This window comes from Andrena cerasifolii, chromosome 6, assembly GCF_050908995.1.
Source record: "Andrena cerasifolii isolate SP2316 chromosome 6, iyAndCera1_principal, whole genome shotgun sequence".
Classification (NCBI taxonomy): domain Eukaryota; kingdom Metazoa; phylum Arthropoda; class Insecta; order Hymenoptera; family Andrenidae; genus Andrena; species Andrena cerasifolii.
The window spans coordinates 18,093,698-18,111,546 of NC_135123.1; the positions used below are offsets into that span (position 1 = coordinate 18,093,698).

At 41.1% G+C, this 17,849-nt stretch overlaps 1 protein-coding gene across 4 annotated transcripts in view; it reads right to left on the reverse strand.

Annotated features, from left to right (window-relative positions):
- LOC143370019 (uncharacterized) overlaps window positions 1-10,024 on the reverse strand; it is a 170,545-nt gene extending 160,521 nt beyond the window's left edge. For 3 of the 4 annotated variants that reach the window (XM_076814604.1, XM_076814602.1, XM_076814601.1), the window contains exon 1: window positions 8,527-10,024. In XM_076814604.1, the coding sequence (XP_076670719.1) occupies window positions 8,527-8,679 (153 nt within the window). In that variant the 5' untranslated portion in view covers window positions 8,680-10,024. Of the gene's footprint in view, window positions 1-3,417; window positions 3,501-8,526 lie in introns of all 4 variants that reach the window. The other variant, XM_076814603.1, reaches the window with a different exon arrangement.
- Window positions 10,025-17,849: the final 7,825 nt, after the last annotated feature.

Below are 17,849 nucleotides of genomic sequence, written 5' to 3' on the forward strand. Positions count from 1 at the left end.
AGTGTACGTGGACCAACTAGGACCAATGTATGCAAGCGATCAATGTGCAATTATATGTTCGTTGCAACATGAACGCGACCCAGCAGTTTCTGATCTAGGGTGGAGCTTATTTTTCAACTATGAAAAAATCCTCTTCTTAACATCCCAATTTGTTAAGCACAAAAGGGGTGCAACTCCATCTTGACCACTTTCGAGTAAACTGGAAAAAATTGTTTGTAGACATAAAAGAATAACATTATTCTTGCGCCTGCTCGTCATCATTATCCCTGGAAATATCCTCATCCGCAGTCGACACACATTTCAGAGCCTTTTAAAAAGGCTGTTTATAAGGTGGGACTTAGTTGCGCGTTCGTATTGCACAAAACAATAATGGGTGCAGGTTGAAAATTTGCAATAAATCGCACATTTATTATCAGATTTCCATCAAACTTGCGCCAAACGATGTAGATTTTTTTAGAGGAGTCAGAAGTGGAGTTGCACCCCTCTTGCTGCAAGGTCTTCATTTTTTAGCTATATTTAGGGGTAGCTCAATGATGGTGAAATTTCTAATGTACATGATAATTATATGGAAGTGTATGGAACACTAGAAATTTTTTTCAAACACACTCATTTGTTCATTAAGAAAAGTGAGAAAACTGAGAAAAGGTATCATTGTTCCCCCCATGTTCTAACGTATAATTAAGTCAGACAATTAGTGACAGACAGTGACAGACCCTGACAACAGGAAACACACACTGTCTGATGCCTCTGTGAATAAATATAAATGTAAATGTATAAATTAAAATATGGTTATTATGCGTTGAATTTTCATAAGTTCAATAATCTTTCACTCGCTTCTTTTATATAGTGTTTGTATATCTAAGGGAACAAATCAGAGTGAGATTTATAAAAAAATATTTAATTTTTTTTAACTTTTAAGCTCCACCCTAATAGCCACCTTTAGAATGTGTGAACGATTCTACAGGGAAGGCATTTTTAACACCTAACATTCTCCACCAGAAAGCTACCAACCCTGAAATTGACAAAAAATTAGTTAAACGCAGTACGGGTCTCATAATTATGTGATCATTATTTTGCCAAAAACTACCAACCCATAAAACAATTCTTACATTAAACAATTATTGAAACTATCAAGCCATAGTTGCATTTTAGTGAGAAAAAACAAAAGTTACACAAAAATTAAAATAATATTAATTATACTACTCACTATTAAATAACCCATTAAAAAGCATTGTGACACACTAACACGACAGAACAAAGCTACTTTTCTGTAACGATTAAAATCTTCAAACTAAAACTTAGGTTCAGATCATTGAGGGTTGGTAGCTTTCTGCATAGCGATCCAACAAATCTTTTTCCATTAGAGAGTTTACGCTAAAAAGCACTGTCAAATCAAAAACCTCAAAAGATTCGCATAACGAATAATAAAGTATAAACACAACACGAAGAAAAAACCAATGAGAAACTTTATGTATCCCCTCTAAATTCCGTCTACAAGTCGCCAGAATGCTTCGACGAATGAATTAAAGTGGAACACCCCGTACATTCCCAGCGTCGTTGCGACAGGGCCGAAATTTCCCCGCCACAAGTTTTTCCATTCTCCTCGACGATGCATTGACGCACAAATCCGGTTAATTGCAAGAATTATTATCGCAGGACAAAGGGAGAATCCCACCGTCACGTTTGTTTCGTCGTAATCATCACTGACTAGTTAACCGCTCTCCAGTTTGTAAATAATAAACGACGATCGAACAGTACCGAAACTAAACGCTGCCTATAATTCCGTCGCTCTAATTACTCGAGTGTTTGCCTCGCCGAGTATGATCCCGTGCCTCCGCGAGGGGAGCTCGTTAACGGAACCGAAGTTATTAATTTTCTGGGGATGAATATTTCATCGCCGACACTGACTCGGCATCCCCCCGCACCTCGATGCTTCTTGATTACCTTGAATTTTAAAACCCCCGCGACGGAATCGTCCGCAGGGGAACTTGTCCTTTGTGGTGCAGAACGGCGCGTTCTAACGATACGCCTTCTGTGACGTTATCGCAAGAACGGGGTACGGTAACGAAGGGAAAGAGGCCGCAATTGCTTCCCTCGCTGATCGGAATCAACGGCTCGCGATTTCCCCTCGTTCCGAGCCCGTGGAAAAACCTCGCGTTCCCTAGGACGAATTGGAAATCGCATTTGCGGAATGGGATCCGCGAAGTTTCCGGCGATACCGCGACCGCGTTCTCGAGAGTTGCCTGGATTCTTACCACTTCGGGTCTGGAATCTGTCTTTGAAAGAGATAAATCGACGCGACACTTCGATGGCAACCAAGTACCCACATAATATCCCCAGGCTGCCCAACGGCGCCCGACTGTTCCGAAGTACGATTAGTACACATCGAACTTTCGGTCGCGAGGCGACCGATGCGGTTCAAAGAATTTCCGAGACGGAGTACCCTGCCCGTGTGTGACCGTAATATTGCTTAATGCTTCGAGAAATACGTAGCAAGGGTCACTAGACTATCGGCGTAGATAGATTTTTTACACCGACCTCTTCGTATAGTTCCCCCTGCGTTTCGATATTCAAAGTACTTTTGTAACATTAATATATATAATAGCAATCGTCCGTTGTCTTTAAGACGAAGATTGTGACGAGGGAAATGTTGCATAGTTCAGTGAATTCAATTTTCCTATGTCCTCTATGGTTCGCAACCCTGGGAAAGCCGTCTCTGGGTCTACTTTCACCCATATTCTCAATGTTTGTAATTTATATTGGAAATATGGTCCCTTGAATTTCAGATATCAATTGCTACGGAAGAAGAATCGTGTTTCTAACAGCAAGTGATAGAAAAAGAAGGATGCGTAGGGGGAGTTGGGGCACAATGAAACATTTATTATCTTCATATCTATAGGATATCATCTTATTACCTTATATCATCAAGATGATAGCTTATACTGTATTGTGATCATGTTTTCAACTTCTGACTGTTTCTAAATATCTAGAGAATATTAATGTTTCATTGTGCCCCCCAACTCGGTCTTCCGAGGGTTCAAAAATGTGCCACTAGCAATCTACTAAACAGTAGTGTTTCTAAGCAATTAAACTACTCAAAAATACGGATGTATACAAAATGAAGAACAGCCAAAAAGAAGGAACTTGAATTCGCAACTAAATCAAACGGAAATGCAAAGCACGCGTATCGGAACTAGGAATACTAGTTGGCAATAGTGAAAATAGGAAATCTGTAAGAGGAATGTGGGAAATAAAAGCAGAATTCGATATGATTTCTACTACTGTGTCGTGATTGCACTCCACGGGGACTACTGAATAATCACACGGTTATATAGCAAGTTTAGTTGCTGCGGGGAAATAACCAGATGATTTTTTTCATTTTCCTAATCGACGAGAATAGGTAGCAGTAACACTTACGGGGGCCGATATACGAACCACTGGTAGTTTATTCGACATTTTCTATGACTGCGCACTCTTGCTCCTAGTTGGCGCACTCAGAGCTGCATCCATACACAACAGAGAGAGAAAAAAATCAGTTACCGTTGTCTCCATTGGTGACACTGGATCCCGAGTTTAGTTACTTTCTTAAATATTCGAACGGTGAGTAACCCTTTCGTTGTCAAATTATGTACAAACTTTACGAGCACACGCATTGAGATTTGTTTCATCTATTATATTATGCATAGAAATAATTTCACATGTAAAATTTTGTCGTATATAAAATTTGTTCTAAGGGGTTGCAAGGGTGTTATTTTGGGTTGGATCGAAGGACGACTAATAACTTATACCATTTGCACGGTTTACAATACTTTATTGTGGATGAAACACGCATTAAGAATTGAAAGAAATACAAAGGGCCAAAGTGTCAAACATCATAAGTCGAGGACGGATCAATGTTTCTAATTGAAATTTTAACTAAACCTACAAAACACTTTCCTTCACAAGGTGTAACTCGCTCGTTAAGATCACAGAACATTCTTTAGAGAATTATATCAGGAAAAATGGACAAAGTTGATATTTCTTAATGACTTCGCGAATTTTTGTTAAAATATTTCAAAGAAGTTCTACCTTGTAGATTTTGAGTCAGAGAATAGTCATTGACAACGGATTTTGCTTTCAGATGTGTCGATCGACCGGAAACACGTTCACCACCTTGACGCGCGTATTGCGCAGCGCCTACTTTGGCGCTTTCTAGTTCCTTCAATTTTTAATATTTTTAAGCTTTCCTGGTCTTAAAATGCCTGTTATATCCCGAATAATGTACTGTAAAACGTGCAAATGTTACGAGTTATTAGTCATCCTTCGATCCAAACCAAAAGAAACCGTTCATTTTAGCCGTCTAATACCCTTGATTAATAATTGTCTAATAAGCCGAATTTACACGGTTCACTTTGGTTGAACAATGCAGTTGACTCAAGAAAATTGAAACAACTGCAATTGACCAAACTGGTTCGCTCGAAAATATCGCCGAGGTAAATTATACGTGCCGGTATTGAAATAATTTGCGAACAATATTATTATAAGACATTCCTGATTTTTGTACAAATCGAGAAATAATAGTCTGCTCTCCGCTCCATTTATACACCATTATAAATTCGAGAGGTGCTACAAATTATTTATGGTATTCTTATCGTCTTTAAAAACAACTGCCTGGCACAAAACAGCAAGCTCTGTTTCCAAACAATACATCGACGCAACTAAAATAAAAGCTTTCGGTGTTGAATTTGGATGAGTTATCCTGAATGGACAACCGAGTTGAAGAAAAGAATGAACATTTTGATTGAATGGTGATTTACACTGTTCAGTTTGCTTTCAATTTTGTTGAATCGACCGGATGTTTTAACCAAAGTGGACCGTGTAAATTCGCCTTTACGTCTTTGGGAATTAAAAGAAACTAAACAAGAAGGTACATCCGAATTTTTCTCTTCTTCCAACTGCACGGAAGCGAGAGCTGATATTCGTAATACCACAATGACAAACGTGGGGCATTCATCTACTATAATTTCGAACTGGCCCCAATGAAAATATCGCCGTTAAAAGAAAGAAGACAAATACCTGTACCAACTTCATCGTGATTAACGGAACCCAATGTGGGATATGAATTTAATAGATATTAATTTATAAAGCAATTACATATATCTCCCGGAGATACATCGCATTAAAGTTGCTGTGCTCCAATGCGCCTCGTTTCACCCCGTACTCGTAAAGCCGTGCAACAAATGCAAGGTTAATAGACGATAAAATTGCGCCGCCTCTTACGGCTGGCAGTGAATCTATCGGCGAGCTGCCAAATTCAACCGAAGAGAAACAAGTTGTTTCATTTGGAAAACTGTTGCGACGATAAAACCGGCATGATAGTTATCACCGCTATCGCGAAACAACCCTCTTGCCTTTCGATGGTCTTGTTTTGTTCGAGCATGACGGGGCACGCATCATCGGCAAATCCCGCGTCCGCTGACACGAAATCATTTAACTGTTCACAACGCGCACACTCGGTCGTGAAATTCGTTTGAACTTCAAATCGCGCGAGCAAAATGCGAATGGACGGGGCCATTAAAAAATGAGATATCGCTGGGAGAAAGACCGCCGAATAATAATCGTTCAAACGGAAATCTGGGGCTGTCAAAATTTAAACAACCACTTTCCAAGTATTATATCGGTTGTTCAGCTTGCAAAAAGAGCAGTGAGACACCTCGCAAGTTCAACGAGGTGTTACATTTCATTGTCTCTTTTATTGTGTTGCGTGGTTTTAAGAAGAAACTGAGCAAAAAGGAAATAACTATCAGCTGCAATTTTCGGTAGTTGCAATGATTTAAAAAAATCGTGGCTTTACTAATACAAAATTGAAATGTTAATTTTGATGCTAGAAGAATTTGTTTTTGCAGAAAATTACTGTCACGCACCTGCGTGGCAAAAGGGGAGCCAATTATGGAACCTATTTTGCAACAAAGTACCTATATGCACTGAAGCCCTTTCAAATAAAATCTATGAAAAAATTTCGGAACATGTTGGAGATATAACCATTTCCGTCAGTCATATTTCCCCGCCAGTGTTTCGCAGTGGAATTGCGCAAACTATTCAGGCGAAACAAGTGGAAAAAGTAAAAATATAAATCTCGACAGTTGAAATAAAATCGGAGTCCGTGAAATCGTAAATTCATATTTTTATATATTTTCTGGCGATTATCTGATTTACAAAATAAACGCGAGCGCTTGTAAAAAAATCTCGAATGTAGAAGGCTCGGTGTAGCTCGACAAAATATCAAAGCAAATGGGTCGCATATTTCTCGGCGTATCTTGTATACCCACTTGAAAAATGTGGTTTTGAAAAGCCCGCGATTATAGATTCAGTAGACGATACTTATGGAGTCAGACACGTGTACATATTCTATTTCACCTTTATCGCCGATTCCTGGTCGAATACATTCTAGGAAGTGTACATAGAATAGCAAAGGAGTGGGGATTATATAGAGAAGATAATAGAATTCGAAATGCTGCCAAGACTACATATTGACTATTGACCTGCAGAACAGAAGGGTGTTGCGCGTTCGTGCAGTAGAGGGTTGGTTCGCTTAAAATTCTATAACTTCGTGAATTGTATAAATTTCAACGTAATATTTAGCGAACGTACGCTCAGAACTTGAGGCTTCAAGAAGCTGTAAACATATAACTGAAAATTCATTTTTTCCAAGTGTGCGGGTGTATGTAACATCCTTAATAATCCAAAACACGGTAACAATAGTAATGTGCGTTCCTCGGAAAATAAATCGACCAAATAAAACGCCACTTTCTCTAAAGACTCCAAAATTTGAAAATTTAGCAATTTTTCTCTGCTTGGTATTTGTCGATTTTGGGAATATTTAATTGCATTGGTAAGGGATTGAAAACGCTGTGTATAGGTACAATGATAAAATCCAGTAGAGTATTGAGTTTTGACGGTTCATTAATTCGTTATCAAATTTTGAAACAATTTTGGAACACAGTCTACAAGAATGATTTTCTATTCCATTCATATAATATCGACGAATAATTTAAATCTGTTTCAAAGTATTCTGATCTTTTTTAGAAAAAAATTCTGCAAAATGTCGGAAATAAAGATGATACCACACACGCTACAGTCACGTGTCTGCGAGAATCCGAGTAAGGAATAAGTCAAAATTAACAGCTGAATAAAAACAGACACGAACTGTATATTCTACCACGTTCTTTTTTTGCTGCATCTTTCCACGTCCTCCCCAAGTACCTTCCTTCATTTCACCTCTCTGCGTTTTACAGACACATATTTTCATTCTTAGTTTTAAAGGAAAGGCCACTCAGTCTGTCGACTTATTCTAAAAAGCTTTCAACCGAGGCTCCTTCACAAATGCATGATAACAATTCGTAATTAATGATTCTCTGCCTCTCCACCATTTCTGTTTTTATTAGCTTATTGGACAGTCCAATAGCAGTCACCATATTGAATGTCATTGACATAATAAAATTCAGAGATTTTCTTCATAATGAAAGTTACAAAATGTTATGCAATACCTACGCTATTTCGCCTTATAAAATCACGTTTCACTATAGTTCACAAGCTACAAAAGTGTATCGATACAAAAACTAATACGATTTTCCCCTTATTACATCCTAGGAAAGTCATATTCACAACTGCCATCGCAGTGGAGATAAAACAATATAGCTAATAAATTCCATTAAAGGAAGATCCCAATAATCATTATATATATATATATATACTGTGAGTTACACCATTTGAATGGGGCATACGACTCATATCTCCTTTATGGTTGACAATAAAAAGAAGTGGTAGAGGAAACGGTTGAACGATTTAATAGTCCCTAACTTGCTCTGAAATTACTTTCATTGCAGGTGCACCGTTGCAATAACGCTTCTTCTCCAAATGGATTCGTATATTGAAAAAATAATAATTTCCGCTATAGAAGAAGAAATTTGTACACCCTACCACAGAATCAGTGCCATTGGAACAGGTGCAGTTACACATAGGAAAGAACTAACATTACAGTAAATAAAATCTTACTAAACCGTTGCACCTTTTCCACTGCCACTCTTTGCTCCACTGTAATTATGAAATTTCATAATTGTTCCTCTATACCCTAAACCTGCAACCCACTTTCATCTGTTGGTAGACACATTTTTGTCCGACCTTTACTGTTGCACAGATGTTTTGAACGTCAGCTCATTATTTAACACTTACACATATATTACTTTAACACTTTGAGTGGCACAAGGTTGTGAGATACTATATTGCCAGTGAATAGGAAAGGTTCTTCCGGCGAAGATGACTCGAACTACGACTTTATTCAGACTATTTTTCCTTACACGTAATTGGAATCGATTCGAAATCCCGTGCACCAGTTATCTTGTGCGAAAATGGTGCACAGGACGGAACACCCTCGGCGTGTTCCCAGGGCCACTCAAAGTGCTCATGTCCCTGGGACTTTCGAATCTATCGTTCGGAACGACGAATAACATTGTTAATATAATGAGAGAAGAGATTAATGGTACTCACCTTGAGGCCAGTAAGGAACGCCGCGGGATCAGAGGCGGTCCGGGCCGAGGACGCTTGATTGGTGGACCCGTAACTCAGCTGATGCTGATAGTTGGAAAGGATCTTTAGGTGAGCACAGGCCTGAGCTCTATAAGCCGACACTGATAACTTCATTTCTTCGCGTTCCCGATAAAGGGTCCGATTCGCCTGATGCTCCAGCCGGGGCACATCCTCGTTCCTTGGTGGTAACCTTAAGCCTTCGCAAAGATCGCCACGCAGCCGGATCGCTGGGACCAGAATCCCTCGCAAAAGGGATGAAAGAGGGCAGAACAAACGGAATCCCCGTTTCTCTCTTGAATCTTCAAGCTTTGCACCAGCCGTTGTTCACTTTTCGCGACTCTCAGTTTCGATTTCGACTGGAGCTCGCGGACGATAAACAGTCGTCAATCGATACGCCAAACTTGCTCCCTCCCTTTAGAACCCATTACTCCTCGAGATCGAGTTTCGAAGTAGATTCCCTTGTCTTTTTCAGGGAGTTTAAAGAACGTTTCACCGATAAACAGCTAGGTTTACGCCGTTCGTCTTCGAGTTTTCTCTGGCCCTCCGCACTCGACGTTTGCTTCCTGTTAACGACCTGGTTCCTACGAATTTCCTGGACGCCCAGGGAACAGCTCGAAGAAGTGCCACTGGCAAAACGTCACTCTATCCCTTTCTCGCCGATGATTTCCCGCGAGAGGGGTAGACGCGCGTGTGCGCGTCCCTTTACCTCGTTTTATCTGCCTTGGATCGTTTGGCAACGGTATTTTAAAGGCGAACAGATTCGCGGTGCCGCGCGCTCGCGAAAATCCTTTTTGGAGCCGTATCGCTGCCCAGAGTATCGATCGCGGAAATAATACTTCCTCCGCTGGCTAGTCCGCGTTGCCTCTCTCCGTATCTCCGTTCGCTAACTTAAATGTTTCGCTCGACAAAGACTTGGCGGTTGGAAGTTTCCGGGACCGTGGCGTAGCGATAATCCCGCGCGGGCTACGGAGACGACTCTCTTCTAATTCACTATCCAACTTCGTCCAATTATCAACTCCCGCTCGTTTGCGACGACGGTATACATTAAAGGCAGACAGGCGAGCCTATTCGACGCGAGTGCAACCAGTACCTCGTCATCCTCTCCCTTTTCACCTGGAGCATCTCCATCTTCGGGAAGGAACTGAGAACCCCCGCCAGCTTCCTATGAAATCTAGAATCCTATCGTGCCGCTAACAAAGGGAAGAGTCATAGGAACAACGAGCGCCCATGCTGGCAGACCGTTTGCGCTTTGAACGCCTTCTTCCTGCTCCTCTTGATTTTGCGCCGACTGGAGCTGTAAGGCCACGCGCTGTTGTTCAGTAGAAGTCGAGCGGCCAGCACACCGCGAGAACGCTGGTCACTTGTAACCGGGAGACTGCGGCAAGGGTATTTACGTACCTTCCTAGCCTCCCTGTTTGTCTCCTCGTTTGGATGATTCCCACGTACTTCGCGGCCCTTCGCCCCTCTCCCGCCCCTTATGATCGATCCTATACCAGCCACCGCGGCACCCAAGCGCGAAGAAGATCGGGCATGATGTTCGGCGAGTCCTCGAACAACCATTGGACACTCAGGCGTGGATCCTTGAGGCGAGGCGAGCGGACCAGCTGTGGTCGAATTGATCACTGGCAGATTTAGCCAGGCAGCTTCTTCCAGATCTTGTAGATTTATAGCACTGGTGTCGGTTCTTTTCAGAATCTTCTTTTGACTAACTCCTCGAAAGTACTCCAATTTAGCACTCTGATAGTCGTTGGCAATCACAACACGAACGGCAGGGAAAGTAGCTCTCTAGTCGACACAGAACACCCTCGTCTCAGTCCATTTTGCCGACGGAACGTTTAGGCCCCGTTACTCGGAGAACCAACCGACCACTTAAAACTGTCGCGAATCGTCGATGTTACCGCAGAGCCTAACGATACCGAAACCCGACACGTGTCGCAGCTACAGAGAAAGAATTCCTCGCGCGAATTCCCCCGCCGGTGTACGAAAGTTAAGCCCGCCAATCGATGCTCTAATCTTCGATACCGCTCTTTCATGTAACTAGCAGATCAACCACGGATTACCAAACTCCGCGTTACGAAAGCGCGCGCGCACAAGGCGAGGCCATTTGCCGGCAATTTGCTTCGCCAGCAACAGACACTGGGTCGACGGAGGATCAAAGCGCGTACCAAAACACGAGGAATGCCGGCGACCAGTCGCGTAATCCGCTTAAACGACAAATCAGCAACTATGCGGCGTTGTGATCGTGGGCGCGGCGATACACTCCGTCTGCGCCTAAACGGGAGGCTCGCGGAGCGGTGGCCGCACTTTTCCAACTACGCTGCGCGCCGACACGATCAGAGCTCGCCGTGGAAACGTTAGTAGACCAGCGCGTACTGTCCGTGGCTCGAGCATAACTGGATTACCGATACCAACGACACCGTGCATCGGGACATCGACTAACCACCACGAGGTCCGGAGTGCCCGCTCTGTTCTATATTCACCCTTCGCTATAACTGGATTAAATATTATCATAAACTGCGCGCGCGACCGAACGTGTCACCTACGCGGACTCTACTCGCGCGTGATTTTCGCTCGCGATCTGGCGACTATTCACACCCAGCCTTAGGATTCTTCTCGAGCTTGCGAGCGATGGAGGTGTCTTAAGTCGAAGGAAAAGATAGATGCACCGAGTAATAACGAAGGCCCAAGATGAAGAAGCTTCTTTCGATATTGTAGCGAGGTTTTCGGATATAGTTTTGGGAGCTGAATTGAACAACTTACAGCAAGAGGGGTGCAACTCCATCTTGACCAGTTTCGAGTAAACTGGAAAAAAACTGTTTGTAGACATAAAAGAATAACATCATTATCCGTGGAAATGTTGCACCCCACTTGCTGCAAGGTCTTCAATTCGAGAAACACAAGAACGGACAGCTTTAAGGTTGCCGTAACGACTGGTCCGGGTGAATATTAGAACGTACTAGAAGCTTCTAGGAGACTATGAATACTGGGTCACCAAGCCACATCAGTTAGTTGTGAGTTCAGTTGTTACTCGGCGTTGGTTGAGTGCGGGAAGAGCGCGCAGAAAGAAAAGCAACAGACGCAGCTTCACTAGCAGAACAAGGGACTACAAAGTACATAGTACTTCTTGTAAATAAATTTATTCAGGACTGGCCTCGAATAGATTTCACGTGGTACTTTCTCACTGCTAATTTCATTTAATTGCATATCACAACGTAGAAACGTCAAAGGGAGTTGTGAAAAAAAACTGTACGCGATGGAGTAAATCTGAGGTTTCTTTTGTATTTAGAAGATTAGAAAATTCTAAAAAAAATGACTCCAAAAGCACACGAAAGGTTTTGTACATGATTTGCGAACCCCAAGTGTGAACACAATCTGGTCTCCTTCGAAAGAAGAATACTGTCCTAATCAATTATTCAACTAATTTAGAAGAATACTTGAATGTAGCACACAAGTGTAAAATCGAGGAACTACTAATAGCAAACGAAATAGATAAACTGTTTATAGAGTCCAGGGATCCTCGAAAACACCGCAGACAATCTTATTTCAAATGATTTACAGAACAAGAGAACTAAATTCCCAAATCCCTATTCCTTCAACGATCACAATTATTTGCCAAGCAAACACGCCCATCCCCGTTAACAGCGTGCCTGCCGCTGTTTAACGAGCACACACTGTAATACGTAAGTACGCGTCATACATGTAAACCAGGGAGAAACAGCAGTGAGATACAGCATAACCCGTTCGTCAACCACGTCGCCCATTATGCGCTGACTGCATTACTATCTCTCTCTCTCTCTCGCCGTTCCCCAACCCTTTCCCGTCTTTCCACGACGTTCTTGCACAAACACGAACGCCGTGTCATTCAGCTTATCGATCATTCCGATTGGTCATTACGAGAGTTCTAAAGGGACAGCGCGCGAGAGACTTTCAGGCGGAACCACCCCCGGAGCGAATTACGCGCCATCGTTCTTCCACGAGTAAGAAATCTTTCTCAGCAATGTTCCATCGAATGTCACAGCCACCTGAAGCGAAAGGCTTACAAGCTCTCGGTAAAAATGTTCGGTAAAAATTCAAGGTACACCTTACATAACCAGAGACCCTCGTTAATTTCAGATTCTGCCAAAGGGAGGATAAATTGGTGTCTGCCATTTCATAGTTCTTAAGATAATCAACTGAGCTTCTATCGAATATATTTTTCTTTCACGATGAAGGTTTATTGTAATTTTTTGCACTATATAATAAATTGAAGATCGCTCCACCAACTCGATAATGGAATTGAATATTTTTGTTTCAATTTTTGGGAGGAACAGTAGAGAAGATATTGGTTTTCATTATAAATGATAATTTATATTACATTATATATTATATGAATTATAATTTATAATACACCGAGGTATCTCCATGTTTTATTTTATATTTTATAGCTCAATATGTTTGAGAAGTTTATTCCATCTCTACACATTGTGCAACTGATTTTCTTTTATTTTAAATTTAGAATCTGATGAATTTCTTCGTACCATGGACAGTGAATCACACGATGGCAATATTAAAATATGTTTTTCACTCGAAACGGTACCCAACAAAGTGTCAGAAATATTGAAACCGCGATTTGCATCGACTATAGGTGGATCTCCGAATGATAAGGGCTAACTTGAAAGGGGAAAGTAATTCCAGGAGAAAGCTCTGAAGATCGGACGTGCTGCGAACATGAATAGAGTATTTACATCCTTAAACAGAAACGCGTACTGAATTTAAAGCTCAGACTGTGACTTTATTCTGGTCCGCGAGATGAGAGCAACATGCACGCTCCAAGCGTAAGGTTAAGACACACTTCGCACGAATACAACGTCACGTACAGAAGTAGCGAAATGTAATTTCGCCAGCCCTAGGCTGCCCCGTTAAATGAAATCGAAAACAATAAACCGAGGAGAGGAAATGCAATATAGAATCAAGGTCAACTACCAAACAGCTTTACATTAATCCCCCAAGGGATCGTAATATCGCAGCAAAGAATTCTCTCGGTCCTCTGGCTTCGATCCTCGACCGATGTTGAAGAACTGCGCTGTCAGAAGGCCAACAACTGCGAGAATCTCTTAACAACACTTCTTACCCTTGCTACCACTTGCTAGCTAATTCCTTTTCATTAGTATCCTTCTTTAATTCCAGCAAATTCAACCCCTCTGCCAGCTTCTCGAATCCAACAAGAACGCATAGCATCGAGCATCCTATTTAGGATGACAAGAGCTCCGTCGAGATAATCCAAATATAGCCTTGTTCCGCTTCCTAAGTCTATTTCCTCTCGCAGAACCTCGAGCACTGTATCTCCAGATGCTGCTCATGAATGAATTACGCGTTTTTAAACCGGGTCGACAGAAATTACCCGAGGTCAGACCTTTTCCCGTCATCCGTCCGATTGGCGTCATGCGAGGAAGACTTCGTCGAAACGCTTACGAATATCTTCCTCCAAGAAACGCGTACCCCTAACAGTGGCCAACTGTTTAATTAATTAGGCACCGAATCGCCCCTTGCTGAAACGGACCCTCTACTTACTGTATTCACTTAACGAACTTTACTCCATACACAAACAGCGAGCACCACTTCCCACGCGTTTACTGATCGAAATCACCAGAGGGGCCGAGCCGCTGTCACATCGGAACGGCAGGCCACTAACGAAGCGATAAATTCTTTCATCTTCCAGCTTGCAGGCTACCGTCCGCGCAGCGCACTCCGGACGGTTGGCAGACACAGAACACCCCCCCGAGTAAAGGATCACTCGATCAGCCGCGTCGCACGGCGATCGCAAGGACACTGCGCGGGCCCTGGCTCGCAGTCGCCGAAACCGACGTCGGGCCAGCCCGAGGGAATCGCGAGGGGCAGTATCGCGTACGCGGCGTCCGCGGGCGCCAGCTGACAAACGACTACGCGACGGTGACACCGGGACGACGAACGGACGAGAAGGATCGCGGGTCCAGCGATCACGGTTGCCGAAGGATCGAGCGCACCCGGTCACGGACCGGTGTTTGCTCCCTCTCTCTGGCACGTGTTACTCGTCCCCACGAAAGTCACTAGGAGGCCAGTAGCAACCCCCGCCAGCCGCGGAGAACCGATGGTGTGAGACAGGATGCCCGAACGTCTGACTGCGGGAGGGATGACGGGGGCTGGTAGGGAGACCGATCGTGGTGGGAGCGCCGGAAAGGGGGGCGAAAAAGAGAAGGGGCGAGGGGCCGCGGAAAGGACGATCGCGGGGAGTTTTGCGCGTGCACACTCCCCTCGCTTCGTCCTGCCCCGCAGCTCCCCACCACCGCATCCACACCCACGGATTAAAAACCGAAATCCTTCCCCTACCGCGCGCTGTTCTGTGTCCCGTTTGCGTGGCATCCGTGTGCCAGCCGCAGGGGGGTGCTGCGCAGTCTCTGGACCGTACACATGCAGGACCTAGCGGACTTCCTGCGATATAGCTCGCCAACGCTTCCTGGCGTAGCCAGGCGTTACGCGTACCTGAAATGCGATTTCACCTGGGGGCAGGGGATGAATTGGATAGTTTGGTACGCGCGGCTTACGGCGGCAAATTTTTAGCGATGGGAGGATTAAACGTGGGCGAATTTTTCGTAGTATTCATGTAGAAGAAAACTCAGGCAATGATGGGTGGGAAATTGAAAAGTTTACGGAGGAATCATAGTCCACCGATGTTTCAAACGGTTTTCTTCTGGGAAAATTTTAGGTGCTGAGCTTCCAGTTTACTACGATGCTTGAGTGTATAGTATTATAGGATGAACTTGATCATAGTTAGGCAAGGTATTTCCCTTCTCATTTATCGCGGTAATTAACTACTACTTGAAAACGATGGTTAGCAGGTTGCCATGAAGTACGATGGACCTTGAAATATGTTGCAAGTACGAGCTACTTTATTTCTTGGCATAATGGGATATTTTGTATAGCTTGGCCATTACCTGGATATTAACTTATAACGTGAATTGATTCCGAGCACTTCTTATATAATCATAAAATGGTCACATGGGGTTCACTGCGCAACAGCGTCATTTTTCAGTTACCATTTTCGCATTTTTGAATCTTTTAACTTTTCAGGGATAATTATACATTCGTAATACTCATACGCCTTTCTCTAGAAAATATAGTTGTGGATAAAAACGATATTTTGTACAAATTTATCTAATCTTTAAATTTTATTACGAAGCTCTACAAATTTACAGAAATATTGGCGAGGTTAAATAACGACTTGGTTTTTAATATTTAATGAACAGTTCTGCATTAAAATTTCAATACCAACTTATTTAATTCAAGCAATATTAATATTTAAAGTTCATAGGAATGCTTCCACTGTATGCTTCAAAATTTTGAAAGATTAGAATTCGAATTAGAAGTAAATTTCACATATTTAAGACTTAATAATAATTTTCTAAATTAAAAAGCTATGAATACAATTTGTGTGTTCACTGGGGGACTTTTTTAAATCCTAACAATATTCTAATAAAAATTTTAAATCACTTTGTGTTTCCTTGCCTTCACTAAATGAGTTTAAATATTTAAACACAGCAAGGTACATTTTAAAGTTTTTGTAAATTAAAAAAATCATGTAATATACATATTACAAAATTCAAGGAAAGATTTCGTTACAATTAATACGATAGAATAAATTTAAAAAAAAAAAAAGCGTTATTTCAGGCCTCAAATAAAAATGCAATTTTTACTTCGAAAAGAATAATCGACCATCCTCCAGACTTCGAAAACGACTGAAAATTATTGCTCCATACTTGAATTACCAGGTTATGGTCCTCTTGCTGTGGTCATTGAACTATATTGTAACAAATGGACACTCAGGCAACCTTCCCTATTCTTAATATCCCCCCTTACGATCTCTTGATCCTTAGTGTCATCAATCACTCTGGACGACCTTCTTCGCACAATTTATCACCGATACCAGCAAAAAGAAGGAAGTGCAGGGACCTCTGTCTTAATATCATATTTATTTCGCTCGTTGGAGACGCGAGACTGTCACCCACTACGATGACAGGAAATATATTTTATCAAGCTAACATTGGACGAACCTTTCTCACAAACAAACGCAGACAAAAGTGATTTAACTCACAAAATAAAAATTGATATTTCACTTAATAAATCATTACTTCATAATTTTCATTCTAAGAATAATTTAACAAAAAATGTTGGCTTATTTCTTATTAAATTAATGATTTAGAACAATTGTTCGCTTCATTCAAAATTATAAATTGAGATTTTAATGCAAAATATAATATCAGGGGAGCATATTTGTGGAGTACAATTTTGATTTTAGAATTTAACAAAAATTTACTCTCGCCATTGTTATCTCTGAATAATACCACACACAGTTGTTATGCAATTATTTTAAAAGGTATTTAGCAGAATATAAAATAAGATAAAAAATCAATTGATTAGAAATCACAGTAAGAAACAATTAGAGGAAACTTGGTTATTTTTTGTTTAAATGGACTAATAAACTAAATATTTAGGAAATACCGCTTACTGAAATTCTTATTCATCCATATAATTAGATTTAATTCATTACTCGAATAATCATCTTCAACATATATTTAATTCAAGTAAAACTCAGATTTATAAGTACCTAATTTTTTTAATATATGTTAAACATATAGAACAATTTTCTATGTACTAAAACATCGTATAAACACATGTTTTAATATAAAAAAAAAGTTATCAATCGCGTTATTGCATTTTATTTAACATGGCATTAATGCAAATAAGTTTCTATGAATATATATATATATATATATATATATATATATATAAAGTATAATATCTATATGATATATATATATATATATATATATATATATATATATATATATCATATAGATATTATACTTTTTTCTCTCACTATATATGCAAAAATATTATAAATGAAAAATGGAATAAGCTGCAGGACATTTTATATTAAACATCTGACAATACGTAGAGTGATTGCAAGTACATGAAACCTAATTTATAAAAAACTAAGCGATAATGAAACTATCAGTGTTAGAGTATTTAAAACTACGCGCCCATCGCGGGTGCAATTAGTGCTGCCACCTCTCCAATTTTCATCCTGAGCTTCCGAATTAAATTTTCTCTTTCCAATAATTATCGGTATATCATAACAAAATAAATATCCATGTTGCAACGGAATTTGAGCTTGAGAATATTACACTTACGAAATGTTTGATATTCATTATTAAATATACGTAAGCAACTCTTTCAAACTTTTTACTTAAATCTACTTGTGTGTACCT